Raw genomic sequence first — 17,548 nt, 5'->3', positions numbered from 1 at the left:
TAAAAAGCTGTAAAGCAACCATCTTGATACATTAGGTCCTCTTTTCCCCTTAATTTTCCATTGATTTTTTTCTTAAAACAATGTTTCATCTGAATGATCTCAATCGTTTTTAGTTGTTATAGATTGGCTTGTTTACAAGTTAAACGAAGAATTTTTTTTCTTTATGCCATGACTTTACCATAATATAACTTTGGGTCAGTCTTCAGCCATCCAAAATTTACTAATGTAACCAAAGAACCTGATTGGAATGTAGAGTCACCCATGAAGCAGTCCAATAAATGGAGATCTAGAACATCTTTTATTAATTGTGATTTGATACTCTAGAAGGAAGTATTGAGATTGCTTTTATATATTCGATACCTTTTAGGTGACCAAACTGTAATCATTATAAAAATACTTGAGGATAATGTCAAGGATTCAGTATAATTTTAGTACACTCATTTATTCCCATTTAGCAGTCCTAAGGGGTTTTGGGTTTTTATAGGAAATAGAAAACCAAATATGGGAGGTACCTTCATTGTGACCAGTTACTTTAGTGTAGCATCTATTAGGACCCTCCTCCACTGTTTTTCAGAATCCAAAGATCACAGACAGTGTAAAGGTTATTAAGAAGGCCATTGGCAGTGACCATGAAATAGTGACTTCTGGACTTGCTCAGTTTGAATTGACCAACCTCTTTAACTTAGGCAGTTGTTTTTTTTTTAAATGTTCAAGTTAATTGATTAGAAAATATGGCCTCATGCATGTTCCATACACATTCTGCCTTGAATTTGTTACTTATGTTGTGAATATATAGTAATATGCACAGGATAATTTGTTTTATTATTTTCAAGTTGTAGCTTAACTACAGGGATTTCTCTTGATATGCTCTCAACTTCTCAACTTTCCCAATTATGGGCATACACAGTCATCTTCAGAAATTTTTCTTTTAAGATTTTTTTCAGTTTATGCAAGTAATGTACTATGTGTTAAAACTTCAGGAATGAAATGATTTTTAAACTTTAAAACTTTCCAGTTGTCCTATTTCCCTTGAAGAAATACTTAGTTTAATTAAAACCCCAATAATTTTCTCAGTGAAACAAGTCTTCTAGTCTGATGAGGATGAGAAAAGTAATTTTTGCCTGTCCTACAAACACTGACACAGAAACAAATCAAAAGTACCGTGTACAGTATAATGTTCACAAACACATTTACTTTGGCTCATCCTGACAGCTATTTGACTTTTAAATTTCAAGTTAGAGGATATTGTCTTCTAGTACTAGTAATCACACTAATTTTTGTTAGATTAAGTGAATTAGTGTGGCTTATTCACTCAGTGTAAGGTTACTATTATATTGCTAGGTGAATTGTCTTGTTTGTTGAGAAAAAATGTTACCATTTTATTAAACACTAATGTTTATTCCCCCATAAGCAATGAAAGATTTTGAGCATAGATTCTTCAGAGCAGAAAAAAACGAAAAAAAATCTTGAAGAAGTTTCTTACTAGACGACCTACTTTGCAAGCTGACGTGAAAAAGGTTATAATAAAGGTACGTAGAAGGGAGATTCTCAGTATGCCATCTCCAAGCCAGTACACCTAAAGTTTAAATGAAAATGAATCAGTGAAACTGCCTTTTAAAATTATTCTTTTTGTGAATGGCAGCCTTGTAAACTTCTGTAATCTATCAATCTAACAATCATATCTATCTATCTATCTATCTATCTATCTATCTATCTATCTACTATCTATCTATCTATCTATCTACAATATAAATATATATATATATATATATAAATATATATAATATATATATAAGATAGTTATGGGGGGCAGCTAGGTGGCGCAGTGGGATAAGCACTGGCCCTGGATTCAGGAGGACCTGAGTTCAAATCTGGCCTCAGACGCTTGACACTTACTAGCTGTGTGACCCTGGGCAAGTCACTTAACTCCCATTGCCCCGCAAAAAAAATTAAATTAAAAAAAAAGATAGCTATAATAGTTATTTTGGTTTGTAAGATAGTTTAAATTGGTCCATGTTTGTATCCCATCTTACTTCTTTTTTTGTTTTCTTTTGTGCGTTCTTTAAAAAAAATTTTTACAGTATTCTTTTTTTCCATACCTGTCATACTCATTCAAAACCCAGCATTTCTCTTTTCTTACTCCACCAAGTAGAAACCCTTCTTTCAGCCTATGTTATAATGAAGTAAAACAAATCAGCACATTGGCCACATTTAAGAATGCTTGTCTCATTTTGTACCTTTGTTCTAGTCCATCATTACCTCTTGGCTAGAGGTGGGAAGAATAGTAATGTGAAAGGTCCTAACTGATCCTGACACCATGGCAAGAATGTAAGAGAGTGCAGTGCACTCATGCCTGGGGCCCTCTAGTAGGTCTTAAATGAACACAGTCTTTGGTATTTGATGACTGTACAGGGAACCCAGGAGACAGGGATGAGGGAGAGGCTCCTTGGGGGCCATCAAAGGGACAGAGCCAACTCCCAGCTCTTGGAAAGATACAGCAAGAGGAACTCTTTTAAATATTGAGCAAAAAAAAAAAAAAAAATCAGTCCAGTATTGGCTGTGGATCAGCGGAGGCGAATGCAGAAACCGCAATGACTGTAGAGGGAGGGTGTGGTCTCACTTACTAGGTCCCAGGAAAGGGGCTATAGAACAGTTAATGACACAATTAAAAATACATCTTTGGGGCAGCTAGGTGGTGCAGTGGATAAAGCACCGGCCCTGGATTCAGGAGTACCTGAGTTCAAATCCGGCCTCAGACACTTGACACTAGCTGTGTGACCCTGGGCAAGTCACTTAACCCCCATTGCCCCGCCAAAAATAAACGCCCAAATCAAAACCAAAATACCATCTTTGTCTGGAATGTGAAAATAGTTTTTCAGTTGAAATGATGAATTTAAAAAATAGTTTTAAATAAATATAAAACTAAGGTATTAAAAAGCATACAATAAATTGAGGCATCTAGATCTAATAAAAGGTCTTTTTATTTTTATTTATGGAATAAAACAAGCATTTCTGTAACATAGTACAATAAAAGACAACCGGTTGTATATGAAACTAAATCTTCTATGTACAACTTGCTATTCCTTCCAAAACTATAAAAAATATTATGAACATTTTTTTTGTTTTTTTCCCTCTTTCTCCCCACCTCACCTAGAGATTGCTACCATTAGACACAAGTAGGCATATTATGTGTAAAATTATTCTATATATACTTCTATTTATCAATTCTTTCTTGGTTGCATACAGGCGATCGTTCTTTATGTGTCCTTATATAGTTAATTTTGGTATTTAAAATAATCACGATAACTTATTTGTTCAAAGTTTTTCTTAAAACAATATTGCAAAAAAAAAAAAAGGGGGGGGGGCAGCTAGATGGCACCGTGGATAGAGCAACCGGCCCTGGAGTCAGGAGGACCTGAGTTCAATCCGGCCTCAGACACTTAACACTTCCTAGCTGTTGTGACCCTAGGCAAGTCACTTACCCCAATTGCCTCACTAAAAAAAAAAAAAAACAATATTGCTGTTTACTGTATACAATGTTCTTTTGGTTCTCATTTTACTCTTCAGTATTTTGTGCAAGTCTTACCATGTTTTTCTAAAATTGTTGAATTCCTCATTTTCTTAAGTAAGGAAGAATTCCATCACAATCATATACCACAACTATTTAACCATTCCCCAGTTGATGGGCATCCCTGCAATTTTCCAGTTCTTTTCCACCACTGAAAGAGCTGCTATAAACGTTTTTAGACATAGAGGTTCAGACATAGACCAAGTAGTGTTATAACTAGGTCAAAGAGTATAAGTAGTTTAATAACTCTTATGGGCATAGTTCCAGATTGCTCTCCAAAATGTTGGATCAGTTTACAAGGTCCACCAACAATAAATTAGTGTCCTAGTTTTTCCACATCCTTTCTAACATTCATCACTTTCCCTTCTGTCAAAGTTTTATCAGAAAACTTACCACCCTTTCCCCTTACCTGACCTGGGCATTCTGTTTTATACTTCAACAGTACCACTTTGATAGCCCACATCCCGTCTCCCAGCCCTGTAAAAAGATAAATGTCCTTGCGACAAGTAGGTTTTACTTTTCTCTCCCTGATGAAGAACATCAACTTCTTATGCTTTTACAAAAATGCTGCTTATAAATACTTTAGTGTGTTTGAACAGTTAAAATTGTTAGGAAGTACTTTCTATTGTGTGAAAATCTACCTCCCTGTATTTCCACCTATTATTTTGAGGCCCCTCCAATAAAGTAGTAGAGGGGACATGGAGACACACACACACATACACACACAAGCACGCGAGTGCGCGCACACCACATGTAGCATGTATTACAAATAATACCTATAATGAATTCTCATTCAGAGTGGAGCTTGTAACAGCTGTCATGTCTTTTCTTCCCCAGGCCAAGTACACTCACTCACTTTGATCCTCATAAGACATAGTTTCATGAACTATCTATCACTATCCTGGTTGCCTTTTTCTGGATAGCCTTCAATTCCTGAATCTGTCAATCAGGGAATATTAGAAAATGAACTGCAGGGTACAGCCAATTGCTTAGTGCCAGAGAATGAAAAGTATCAGATGCAAAAGCTCGAAAAAGGGGAGGGGGGAGAGAATTTAGCAGTAAATTGGCAGCTTTCTGAGGGCATGGGAAGAAGCTGAGAATAGTGACTGGGAGGGGAGCATCTATGGTAGATAGAAGTAAGCACTGAAAAGGAGAGGGCTTTTTGCTAAGGGAGGTGATAATCCTATCAGGGATTCAGGTAATAAAAGATTGGGAAAGGCCAGAGGTAAGCAAAAATTTATATGTATTGTTGTATTATTGGTGGTACCCTAAAACCATTTGTTTATATTCATGTTTCCATTTTTAATAAGTAAAAGATCTTCTTTATAGAATTAAAGTGTTCCATCACAAGGTGTTATTCCACATTGTTGACACAAGATCTAAGCCCTCCCTTCACATCTTGGATCATTTTCTCCCCAAAACTGTTCAAATCTCATATGAAGGTTGTTTCTCCACACATAAACATTAGCAATATATGTTCAAACAGAGTTCTTTTCCTATTTATATTAGAGATCAAAATATCGGCAGCAATATTTTAGCATCTTTTTTATAGTTAATACAGATCTATTCTTTTACACAGAAATCACTTTTCCCACCTTTTTCATCATTAACTGCTTATTATGAAAAGGGCCACAGAAAAACAGTGTCCTTTAGACTCTTTAAGGGGAATGTGACTTCTGAGTAAAGAAGGTAACTGAAGTTCATTATTTTCTTTTTTACCTCTGTACAAGTTTTAACAGAATCTTACCACCCTTTCCCCCATCTGACCTGGCATTCTGTTTTATACTTCACAGTACCACTTTGTTTCTCTGCCCTTTTTATCCTCACCCAAACGTTCTTTACCATTTATCCCTTCTCAGAAATTTTGTGTATTGACACACATGTCTTTTTGACCTCTAGTGCTAGTTTGCTACCTTTATTATCCAGAAGGTGCCTTCTGTGGACTGACCGAATGAATGAGCAGTTATTAAAGACTTTACTGTGTGGTCAGGTGCTAGGGAATATAAATGCAATAGTAAGATTGTTCTGCTTTTAAGGAACCTATGTTCTAATGGGTAGACAAGAGAAAGGCGATGGGGATGGGTTGTTATGATTTGGGAAGTCACCAAGGTGGTAAGTAGAGCCATTAGGGAGTTGATTGATGCACCCTTCCAGTAGTAATGCTAGCTGGAGTTGGCTCCATAGAGAACCAATAGTTCTCTTTAGGGCTTGTACCCAGGGCCCCATTCTGGGCAGTGCAGGCCCCCAGGTTGCAGTTCGAAAGCTGAGAACTGTCTGATGGTAGGAATGGTGCACAGGAGAACAGATGGTGAGAAAAGGGCTGGCTATGCCCTTCCCTCAGTAAGGAACACTCTAGTTAGGGTTCCCATCTCACTCAACCTAGGACACCATGACTTCCCAGAGCTGAAGTCTTTAGGTTTACTTAGTTTGCTGCCTGTTTTTTGCACGTTAGGAAACATAACTGAAGAGCCAGTGTTGCTCTCTTCCCACTTTTTCTTCTGTGAAATATTGCTCATATTCCCAGCTATTAATTGTCATACTCAGTGTCTTCCATTGTGTCCAAATGTATATTATTTATCTAGATATTTTACTCCCTTTCCCTCTACTTTCAGTTTAACGATTTGTTCAAGTGGTTAAGTCTCATTGCCCAAATAAAGTTTTATTTTCTCCCATTGTCCATTCTTATCCTATAGAGAATGCCATTCCAGTAGCCTCCAATGTAGTAGCAGTATTCTCTGTATCACAGCTGTCTATTATTAAATAGTTATTTAATTGGAATTGACTTTAAGCTGCAAATGAGAAAGCCAAGGTGTTCTTAAACAGCATCAACATAGCCATTTATTTCTCCATTTCCACCTTTGTTTTTTAACATTTAATTGGATGGAATGAGGAAAAGACCATCAGTATTCTCAAGTCTTTCAATCCTCCCTTGCTCAGGATTTCATGGTTCTTTTAAGTCCTTTTCAGGGTTCTTCTCTCAGTATTATGAATAATTTCAGTTTGAATCACCTGAATTAGCTGTTAATATATCTTACGAGAACCTAAAATTAATAATAATTGAGTTTATTACAGCACCTTAAGCTTTACAAAGTACTTTACAACACTATGAGGTAGCAAATAGTGTGAATGTTATTAACCCCCACAGATGAAAAATCTGCCAATTTAGGCCTAGGAGACATTGTGACTTCCCCACTCAGGTAGTGAGAGAGCTGTGATCAAACTCAGGACACCTAATTTCAAGGTTAGCCACTTTCTACTATTCTATGTTTCCTCATTTAAAAAGATTTTTTGCAGTTTGAAAAAGCAATTATAACCTTAAAAACCTACCCTGCGTGAGAAGGCTTCTCTATGAAAATTTAGCCATGTTAAACATAAAATATCAATGAAGCTAAACAAACTATTCTAAGCAGAGTTGGCTGCTTTTCTCAACTTAAGATAAAAACACTTGCATGGGTTTCACATTCACAGTTTTGGTTATCTGTGGGTTGGCCATTGATAATTAAATGAGAATTTTTGGAGATTTACGGCATACTATAGAAAATTGCAGATAACGTGTGTATGTAAAGAAAACTTTAAAAATTAAGTCATAAATGCACAAATACTACATATTATTAATCTTTGTCACTTATTACCATAAATATACATACATGAATTTATTATAAACAGTTAAATTTTGTTAAAAGTTTCAGTGTGTGAAAGAAGTACGGGCCTGCACACTCTCTTTGGGAGCACCTCCTCTTTATCTCTCTACCATCCAGACTCACTGGAGTGATTTTTCTCAATCCAGCTACACTAGCTTATGCACAGCACTCTGTATAGTGTGCAGGATACTAATCTGTCTCCTGCAGAAATTGCAGCTATTATATAGGTGCAGTGTGTTGTTTTCTGTGTTAAATAAATAGTATCACAATTATTAAGAATACATGTTTGGGGTAGGGCCCAGAGTTATTCTCAATTTTTCACACTGACAGGTGTCCTGTACCCCTAAGCCCTGCGAATGTTGATGGACAGCTGCAATTTGTATTCTCAGGCAACCTTCTACCACTACTCCTTCAAACCCCTGCGTCCTCTTCTCCCCCCCCCCCACTCCCCCATTTCCCTAATACATTTTTCAGCCTGAGCATAGGTTGAATCCCTTCCTCTAACCATAATCTAATCTTTACCTTCCCATCTTTATTCCCTAAGACCCTTTCAGCTACATACTTTGGTAGGGATGGTAGTCTTGTTATTCTTAATTGGGCCTTATTTCTGCTATTATTATAATAAATTTCTAGCATGACTATTTCATTTTATCTTATATCCTAGAACACCTAATCTTTTATTTTAGTTCTGTCTCTGATTATGTAATTTCCAATAAGGACTGTGTCTTTGGTACTTTATTTCCTTCCTTAATAGAGGTACACCATCATTATCTCAATTATGTTTCATGTAAAGCATAAATGAGTTTACTAGGAGGGACTGTGGAAAAAACTTTTGTAGAGAATTAAACTAATTAGTTGAATAACTTAAATAAAATGCTAGAAATATCCTTATGAACATTTTGAGCTATGAATAAATGAATTAATTTCCTAGGAAAGCTTAAGCTTCTTCTAATTAATTCAAAATTTTAAAAATCTGAGATATGAACCAAAAACACATTCCAGCTTGTTATCCACACATTAGCCTTATAATTCCTATATCAAAATTACTGATATTTGAGCTTTTGCATCTCTTCACAACTTAATTTTTTAAAGTGTAAATAGTATTTTATTTTTTCTAATTACATGTAAAGACAATTTTCAGCATTCATTTTTAATAAGATTTTGAGTTCCAAAATTTTCTTCCTCTCTTCCCTTTCTTCTCCCCAAGATGGCAAGCAATCTGATATAGTTTATACATGTGCAGTCATATAAAATATATTTCCACATTAGTCACATTGTGAAAGAAACAGAACAAAAGGAAAAAAAAACATGAAAAAAAAAAAACCAAAGTGAAGATGGTATGCCTTGATCTACATTCAGGCACCATCAGTTCTTTCTCTAAATGTGGTTAGCATTTTTCCATCAGGAGTCTTTTGGAATTGGTTTGAATCATTATATTGCTGAGAAGAGCTAAGTCTATCATAGTTGATCATTGTACACTGTTGCTGTTGCGGTGTACAATGTTCTCTTGGTTCTGCTCACTTCACTCAGCATCAGGTCATGTAAGTCTTTCCAGGTTTTTCTGAAATCTGCCTGCTTACTATTTCTTATGGCACAATAGTATTCCATTACATTTATATACCACAACTTGTTCTCATCCCCTCAATTTCCTATCTTTTTTTTTGTTGTTTGTTTTGTTTTTGTGGGGCAGTGAGGGTGAAGTGACTTGCCCAAGGTCACGCAGCTAGTGTTACGTGTCTGAGGCTGGATTTGAACTCAGGTCCTCCTGAATCCAAGGCTGGTGCTTTATCCACAGTGCCACCTAGCTGCCCCTAAAGCCAGGATCATTTTTGTTGGGGGGTTTTTGGGTGGGGGGCAGGGCAATGAGGGTTAAGTGACTTGCCCAGGATCACACAGCTGGTAAGTGTCAAGTGTCTGAGACTGGATTTGAACTCAGGTCCTCCTGAATTCAGGGCCAGTGCTTTATCCACTGTACCACCTAGCTGCCCCTCAATTTCCTATCTTTGCCACCACAAAAAGAGTTGCTGTTTATGGCAATAAATATTATTGTATTATTTTTGTACATGTGTGTCCTTTTCCCTTTTTTTACTCATAAAAGAGATTTGTCTTGTTGCTGAATAATTGGAATTAGGAAAGTGCATTGGAATATTTGAAATGAAATAAATCAATCTTTGAAAGTTTTGTTATTTTCATAATTTTACTAATTTCATACACTTGATTTTGGATCAGATTGCTATTTTATTATTGGAACAACATATATTTTTTGAAATTGCCCTTTTCTTTTGTGTTTCAGATCAGGTTTTTGGTTCCAATCTTGCAAATCTGTGTCAGAAAGAGAACAGCACAGTGCCAAAGTTTGTAAAGTTATGCATCGAGCATGTTGAGGAACACGGTAGGAAAAAAAAATTATTTAAAATAAGATAACCTAGCAACTATTGTTTTGTAATCAAAACAATAATCTTTGGGAATTTGTCAAGTGGGTATGGGGAGGGTGCTGCCTTAAATTTTATTTCAGTTACAAAGAGAGTAGGTTTAGGTCCTGTGATGGGAATTGTTTTGGCACTCAAAAGTATGAACCTTTAGTATGAATGCACTTGTTTTAAGCTAAACAGAGTACAGATAGATATTGAATACTCAGTAAATGATTTATGGAATATGCGGTACCCTTTGAAGTGGGTCTGAATTGGCAGGCACTTCAAATGAGGAAAGTGAAGATGAGGTTAACTGTGGAGGACTGCTTTGACTGTGGCCGATAAGTGTAGGTCATTTTACTGAGGGGAACATGTTTTGGCATAGTTTAGTTTATTATGAAATTTAATATACCTCTATGTTGATTTCATTTCCTACTTTTTGTATAAGGATCTTGGTTAGGCTTAGTGGTAGTACATTGAAGGTATCTCTATTAATTGATTATACCAATAGAATAGCAAAAATAACACGCACAGATGAACTATTCCATTCTTACCACTTTAATTCTTGACAGTATCTCATCAACCTTTGAACTCTTCTCATTATGACAATAGTAATACTAAGTTTTCCCATAAATCCTAATGTTAAATGCTTAACAGTGGAGTAAAATGTTCCTGGCAAAGCCTTAAAATGCTTTAATTTGTTCGGTTTAATTGTGTAAATTTGAAGAGTGATCTAAGTATAATCATAAAAGCTCTTCTGTCAAATAATTCAACTCTTCTCATATTTATTTGGTTTCCTGATTTAATGAAATTTGAAAGTCAAAACATATCTTTCCTATGACACTATTTCAGGGAACAGGAGGTGGGACATATGTATATTTTATATATATATATATATATATATATAATGTAATTTATATGCATGATATATGTGTTTATATTTTAAGGATAGTCTGATAAATTTTATAGACTAAATGTATATATTTAGGTGTCAGCCTAATAGTAATTAGAGTTGTTTAGGAATTTATCTTAAATTTATTATTAGTGACAGTTACATTCTCAAATTTTCAAATGGCTCTTTGTTTCCAGTTCATTTTGTGTGTATCTTGTTTACACATAGTTGTTGGTGTATTGTCTCCCCCCTTATACCGTAAGCTCCTTGAGGGCAAAAACTTCTTTTCTTTGTGTCCTTTAACACAGAGCCTGGCGTATATAGTAAGTGTTTAAGGGACTAGTTGATATCATCTACTTGGAGAGCAGGAGTATTAAATGTTAAAATTACACTGTTTTATTAACATTAACTTAGATTATTTCTTACGAAATTGAACATTTTGGTAGTTGTTAATCAGCAAGGACTACTGTTAACAGGTAAAATTTTTTCCTTACAAACTAAGGCCAGTTTTTAAATTAAAAGTTGGCCCCCCCCCCCAAATCCATTTAGTTCAAGTATTTGCTTCTTAAATTTTATTTAGGCTCATGTTAATGGTTAATTTTCAAAATCAGGACAGTACAACCCAGAGAGACAAATGACCCTTTTAACATAACCCCTACGTGGAATTTCAAACACATTTTCCATCTGTTTCTTAGGTTTGGATATTGATGGGATATACAGAGTAAGTGGAAATCTTGCAGTGATACAGAAACTAAGATTTGCAGTTAATCATGGTAAGTATACTGTTGTTGTATATCATGTACGGCAGTGACATGCCCTATAATGGGAAATTACCATCTTTACTTTTGCTTCTAGCCAAAACAGATATTAATTTAGTGGAGTTGGTTTAAATGATTTTTATAGAATTTATAGTTTTAAAATTAATTGATAAATTTTGTTTTAATACCTCCTGCATATGTACTGGAAGCATCATCCACAATGTATAATCCCTGGAAGCAGTTCAATAAGATAGCATCGATAGTGGTTGTGACTGATTGTCTGTGTAACTTGACACTGGAGTAGTTCTCTCCATGTTGAAAAGAAAAAGGTCTGCGCTTCAAAAGCTAGTACAGTGATGTCCAGTGGTTTTGAGCTGAGTTTTGTTGCCCTTTAAAGTTGTCTTCATTTGCATAATAGTGTGTTTTGCTTTGTTCCCCTTGGTTCTCTTTGTGTCACTTCATTCAAGTCTACTCGAATGTCTTTGAATTGTTTGTAGTTCTATATGATATTATGTTCACATACTGCCTTTCTTCAGCCACTATCCAGTCATTGGACACACAGTTTTCCCCCAGTTTTTAGGGGTTACACATAATGCTTCTGTGAACATTTCCCTATAATAAGGCTCTTATTCTCAGTAGCCTTCTTTATAAACCCAGTAATGGGATCCCTGAGTCAGACGGTAGGAACAATTCTGTAACTTTTTAAAATAAATTCATTCAGGTTCTTATTTTCTTCCAGATGAGAAATTGGATTTGAATGATAGTAAATGGGAAGATATCCATGTCATCACTGGAGCACTCAAAATGTTTTTTAGAGAGTTACCGGAGCCTCTTTTTACATTTAACCATTTTAATGATTTTGTTAATGCAATTAGTAAGTATAAAATACATTCAGAGACTTATAAAGAGCAGTAATTACTAGTTCTATGAGAAATGGATTTATCATCTGTGTATCTTTCCCAGATTTAAACTTCATAAAAGAATTTTCAAATTTCAGCCATTTAAAATATGACCACTAGGTGACACTGTATATTGCTGAATGACCAGTTCTCTGCTTCCCTGCCACCTCCTCTTCCTCCCCCACCTCTGCCTCCCCCCCCCCCACTGTTTTTACTTCCTTAAGGATTAGCTACAAAATCTTCAGTTAGTTTCTGTCTTTTTCAGAACAAGAACCAAGACAGCGAGTTGGTGCTGTCAGAGATTTAATTAAACAGTTGCCAAAGCCAAATCAAGACACCATGCAGGTTCTTTTCAGACACCTCAAAAGGTAAGCACCACCCCATTAAGGGGAGACAAATCTTAGAAAATGAGGTGCTGTTGATTTCCCCTAAACTAAGGTTATGGAAGAGTTAACTTTTACTTCTGATACTAGGAACACTTCCATGCTGGGAAAAAAAAATGAAGCAGTCCTTTTTCTTCCTCTCTTAAATTTAAAACATAGCATGAAATGAACAAAATGTTCTTTGCGAGACCCGTGTCTTGAAGTTAGGCCCAATTCAGGAAAGGGTTCTCTAATTTTTAAAATAGTGACTAAAATGCTATACTTGAAAAATATTTCTTTGAGAGTGTTTATAGCTATACACTCAAGTTTTCCTTACCCAGAATAGTCACATGTGACTGAATAGCTACCTTGAATAAATATATAGTATTTGTGTTTGGCTCAGTAATATTAGTTTGTTTTACAGATGAAAACTACTGTCCTTTTAATACATTTGGAATAAAACTTTCCTCCATTTCCTGTTGTTTTTTTCTTAACATGTTGCCATTTCTGAAAAAAAATTTTTTTGTTTTCTTCTTCCTCAGAGTTGTAGAAAATGGAGAAAAAAACCGAATGACCTATCAGAGTGTAGCAATTGTTTTTGGTCCCACTCTGTTAAAGCCAGAGAAAGAGACTGGTAACATAGCAGTTCATACTGTATACCAAAATCAGATTGTGGAATTAATTCTTCTGGAACTGAACTCCATTTTCGGGCGCTGAGTCTTATTGGAGACGGAACCAGGGAAGAATTGGGAGTCAGAATCCATCAGATTGCAAATCTTTGTACACAATGTATTATGTTTGTGGACCAAGCCAACAGCTCAATGATTTTGCACTTTTTTTGGAGGGCAGGGGGAAGGACGGCTGGGAGGAGGAGGGTCAGGGTGTGTTTAAGCCCCCATGTTTGTTGCTGTTATTGCAAGTTGACATTTTTTATTATCTGATTTTATTTCATTGACTATTTTGGAGTTTTACGCTCTAAACTTGTGTTGAAATTAAAATTTGCAATTCTAGCATAGGCATATACACTGGATTTCTTGGAGAGAAAGCTAAGATTAAGGGTGATCCCAGACTGAATGGTCTGGATTTGTTTTTCCTCATTTTTAGGCTCATCACTTGATAGGATAATACCCACTATTGGTTACTTTGAGAACTCTTTCAGGGCATTTTGAGCAAAATAAAATGAATCCGTTTTTGAAACCTATGTATTCCCTTTCCAGGATTTCTGCATGCAGTGGCCAGCTGTCAGTCTAATGCCAGTGCTCACAGTGGTCAGTGTAGTTTACAATTCCCCAGATATAATCCTTTGATTACGGCTTGCTGTCTTTTACTCTGCTGCACAGCATCCAAACTGGATGTCTTAGCTGCTTGATAGAGCAGCGTGCTAATAGTACTTCAGACACTGAACTCATAAGGATATCCATCAAAGGGTATTTTCTGTGACATACTGGAGTTTTTCTCTATCATAAGTCAGTTGTTCAAGGTATTTCTTGGCCTACCTTGTGTGCTATTCTGAATTACCGCTAATAATCCTGATTAAATGCTGACTCTATCTACTGCCATACTGAGTTCTTGATAGGACCCTGTGGTGGTGAACTCATTTGATTGTAAATATAGGCTAAAGACCTAATGACCTTCAGCTTATGTACATAATTGTGTTGTATAGTTTCAAAGTACATTCTAGTCATACATTTCTAATCATGGTTATATTAGCTATAGGTAATCCTTCCAGTGAATATTAGGTTTCCTCCAAGAAACAGGCTATTATTTGGGAAAGCTAACTGTGTGCACTTTTAGATTATAATTACATTTGCAGGCAAATCACTGTAATGCAAATGGTACTGGAAAAATACTGAATAGGCTTGCTAAATGGTTAATGCACTACATGAGGAGCCTTTTAGGTTATTTAATGTGTACAGAATACATTGAGAAAACGTATTACAGAATTCTAACTCTACAGTATAGTAGTAGAAGCCCATGTGTAAATTGGCTGGTTGTTGAATGGAAAATGAGATTGCTAACTTGGAGAATTTCTTTTTACATTACTAATGTAGATTGACTTGTATGATAAAACAGGTTTGGGAAGATTTTGTGACAGGGAGCATGGTCTGCTGGAGATTTTTTTTAAAAATGTATTTTTCTAGACTAACTGCTATATATGAGATGTCTAATCTGAATAAAGAAAATATAAAATATTTAGAGATTTTTTTCCATCACAGATTTGCATGAATTTTATTTGTTGAACTTGCAAGCATGCTTTATACCTCAATTTTCTGTTTTTATATCAGTTGAAACTGGTATTTCCTGTGGTAAATATCACTGTTTCCCCCATCTCATACCCTTCCATTTTTAATGTCCTAATATTTTAAACTGTTCTGATTTATAAACAGATATGTTGTATTAATTTACAGGATGGTTTGGGGGGAGGTGGATTTTTTGCTGTTATTCTTTCTAAAAACCTTCCACCTGAGTTAAATAGTGAAAATAATGTATTTGTCATTATGAACATGTGGAATTGGTTACATAAGCCAGATTATTTCCTAACTGTCATATAACTGATTGTTCCAAGGAAGAGGGAAGCGAGACAACTCTCAGCCTTCCTTATTTGCAAAAGTTGTATTTAATGGCACAAGGAGTGTTAGGACTCCATAGCAGTTTCAGATTAGGAAAACAATGTGAGACTTAAAGCATTTTTTTTTCTCTGTAGCCATAGAAATACTATGGAGATCAAAAGGTACAATTGTCCTGTGATTCTTGTTTGTGTATGTATGTTTTGTCTTGGTGTTCATTGTTCCACAGCTAATCTGTTTTATTGTAATATTGTATGTACAATGAATGTCTTCTCTGTTTAATCCTTTGTGAATTAAAAATTGCCAGTGTCACTTTCATTGGTAAAGCACCAAACTAGTAATATATGTGTTCTGACCAAGAGGGTTTCATTTTGTAGTAGAAAACATACTAAAAGCAAAAATCTGTTATCAGTAAAATTTCAGTTTATGATTCTTTTCTTAAAATGGCAACGAATCTAAATTTGGTTTTACATTTTTTAAAGGCATGAAAAAAACCAATGGGAAAAGAAAGATGATTTTAAATGTATCACCAGGGAAGAAAATGTCTTTCCTCTAAAATATTGCATATATCAAAGGGATTTAACTATTTTTACCTGATAGTATTAATCATTTGGTGACATAATGCCTCAGAATTACACAAGTCTTTACATAATAATTCTTAGGAAAAGAGCAAAACAAATATTTTCAAGATTATCTGTATTTAACTCTGCATTGATATAGCTAAGCTCAAATGTTATAAGGTACATGTCTGGGGGCATCTTTCTGTCTCTTGAAAAAATATGTTCCTCTGAAATTACATTCAAAATTTCAAAAATTCAGTTAGTAATTAGCTTTTAAAGTAAGCACTTCTTTGCCAGTGATGACTAGTTCTGCAGATTCCTACAGGCTTTAGTTTGAAGTGGTTGTGTTGTTTTTTGAGTCCCAGTTGCTTCAAAACTATAGTTTCAAATTGTCCAGATTCAAGTACTAGTTTCTATGGAGAACTGGAAAAGAGAAGAAAATTAATTTTATGAGTACAATAGCCTCCTGAACTCTAGTCTCCAATTCCACTAGAATAAAATCTGCTTTTATAAAAACTCTTTTAACTACTAAGAGTAGTTTTTGATAAAGGTGGCTTGTATATAAATTTGCCTATATATCAGTTTGGGGGGATTGGGGAGTCATTTTTCCTCCCTACATTTATTCTATCGTAATGTAATTAATTCAGTTCTTTTACTTGAAACTTTAGTTGGGAATCAAAAAGAAACTACCACCCCCAAACCTAGCAGCAGCCTATTGGAACAAGCCATAAACTCCAGCCAAGCAGAGTCAGACACAGGGCTCTGGAGAAGGGGGAGGTGCAGAATGCCTAATGAGGCATTGTGCGACTAGCAAAGCCTTAGGAGTTCTCCTGAAGAATCTCAATTAGCCTTCACAACTGCAGTTTTGTGGGCCAGCCATGGCTGCAGCTATATTTGGCCAGATTGAGCCATTACAAATTAGCTGCATGTGAATATGAAGTTTTAAATGAACTCGTTCACTAAGGGGGAAAAAACCCCCAGCCCTTTCCCGGTGCTCTCATCAACAAAGTACTTGTAGAACAAGATTACTGTTCAGTAAATCACCGCAACAATCATTTAGGGTGAGTCAGGCCCCTCGTGCACCACCTCTTCCTTCCCCAGGCTTTATTTCTCTTCCTCTTACAGTCAGTACTTCAGAAGCAGTTCTTGGTGGGAAATAATTTAACCTATTTATGTTGATGACCAAAGCTTTTAGGCAATTCTGACAGCTTTGGTATAGCGGGGTTTGATTTGTTTGTCCTGAACTCTAAGACTGTAAGTTCATTGGGCAAAATCAATAGTAGCTTATGCTTTAGTGTTGGAGACACGAAGGGTCTTTGGAGCGATAGAAGATATAAACCCTGGTATCAGGGTATGGCTGGTTTAGAGCTGCCAGCTGAGGGCTCATTGCCATCTTTGCAGTTATCCCTTGCCCCACTTAAACGGTTATCAACTCTTCTCAGCTCTGCCTCCAAAGCATCTCTTCAAACCCTTCTCTCTACTCATAGGGTCAGGTTCCCATCACCTCTTGCCTGGACTACGTTTGGTCTCTCTTCAATCTATCCACACAGTTTTCAAGGTGATATTCCTAACAACCAGGTCAATCCGTGCCACTCCAATACTCAAGAAACTCCAGGCTCCCTATATTATCTCTAGAATCAAATAGAAATTCCTGGAATTTAGAACCTGCCTCCAGCCTCCTTGCATAGACTTCTTATACATTACTCTCCTTCATGAACTCTACAAAACACCCAAACGAGCCTTCTTATTTCTCACACTTGACATTCCAACTCTCACCTCTGCTCCTTTTCCTAGCTTGTCCTGCACTCCTGGAAAGTGCTGTCTCCTCACAACCACTTAATCCCTAGTTTCTTTTTTTTTTTTTTAATCAATTTTATTTTATTTTTTGCG

The 17,548-nt window shown here is 35.8% G+C and overlaps 1 protein-coding gene across 1 annotated transcript in view; it reads left to right on the top strand.

Annotated features, from left to right (window-relative positions):
• ARHGAP12 (Rho GTPase activating protein 12) overlaps positions 1-15,514 on the top strand; it is a 131,686-nt gene extending 116,172 nt beyond the window's left edge. Inside the window, 9 exon segments of the mRNA XM_043967221.1 lie at positions 591-601; positions 1,421-1,465; positions 1,467-1,503; positions 1,506-1,529; positions 9,503-9,601; positions 11,208-11,285; positions 12,010-12,144; positions 12,435-12,537; positions 13,074-15,514. Of these exon segments, the coding sequence (XP_043823156.1) occupies positions 591-601; positions 1,421-1,465; positions 1,467-1,503; positions 1,506-1,529; positions 9,503-9,601; positions 11,208-11,285; positions 12,010-12,144; positions 12,435-12,537; positions 13,074-13,248 (707 nt within the window). The 3' untranslated portion in view covers positions 13,249-15,514.
• Positions 15,515-17,548: the final 2,034 nt, after the last annotated feature.

This window comes from Dromiciops gliroides, chromosome 5, assembly GCF_019393635.1.
Source record: "Dromiciops gliroides isolate mDroGli1 chromosome 5, mDroGli1.pri, whole genome shotgun sequence".
In the NCBI taxonomy this organism is placed as follows: domain Eukaryota; kingdom Metazoa; phylum Chordata; class Mammalia; order Microbiotheria; family Microbiotheriidae; genus Dromiciops; species Dromiciops gliroides.
This window is presented reverse-complemented; position numbering and strand designations above follow the sequence as displayed.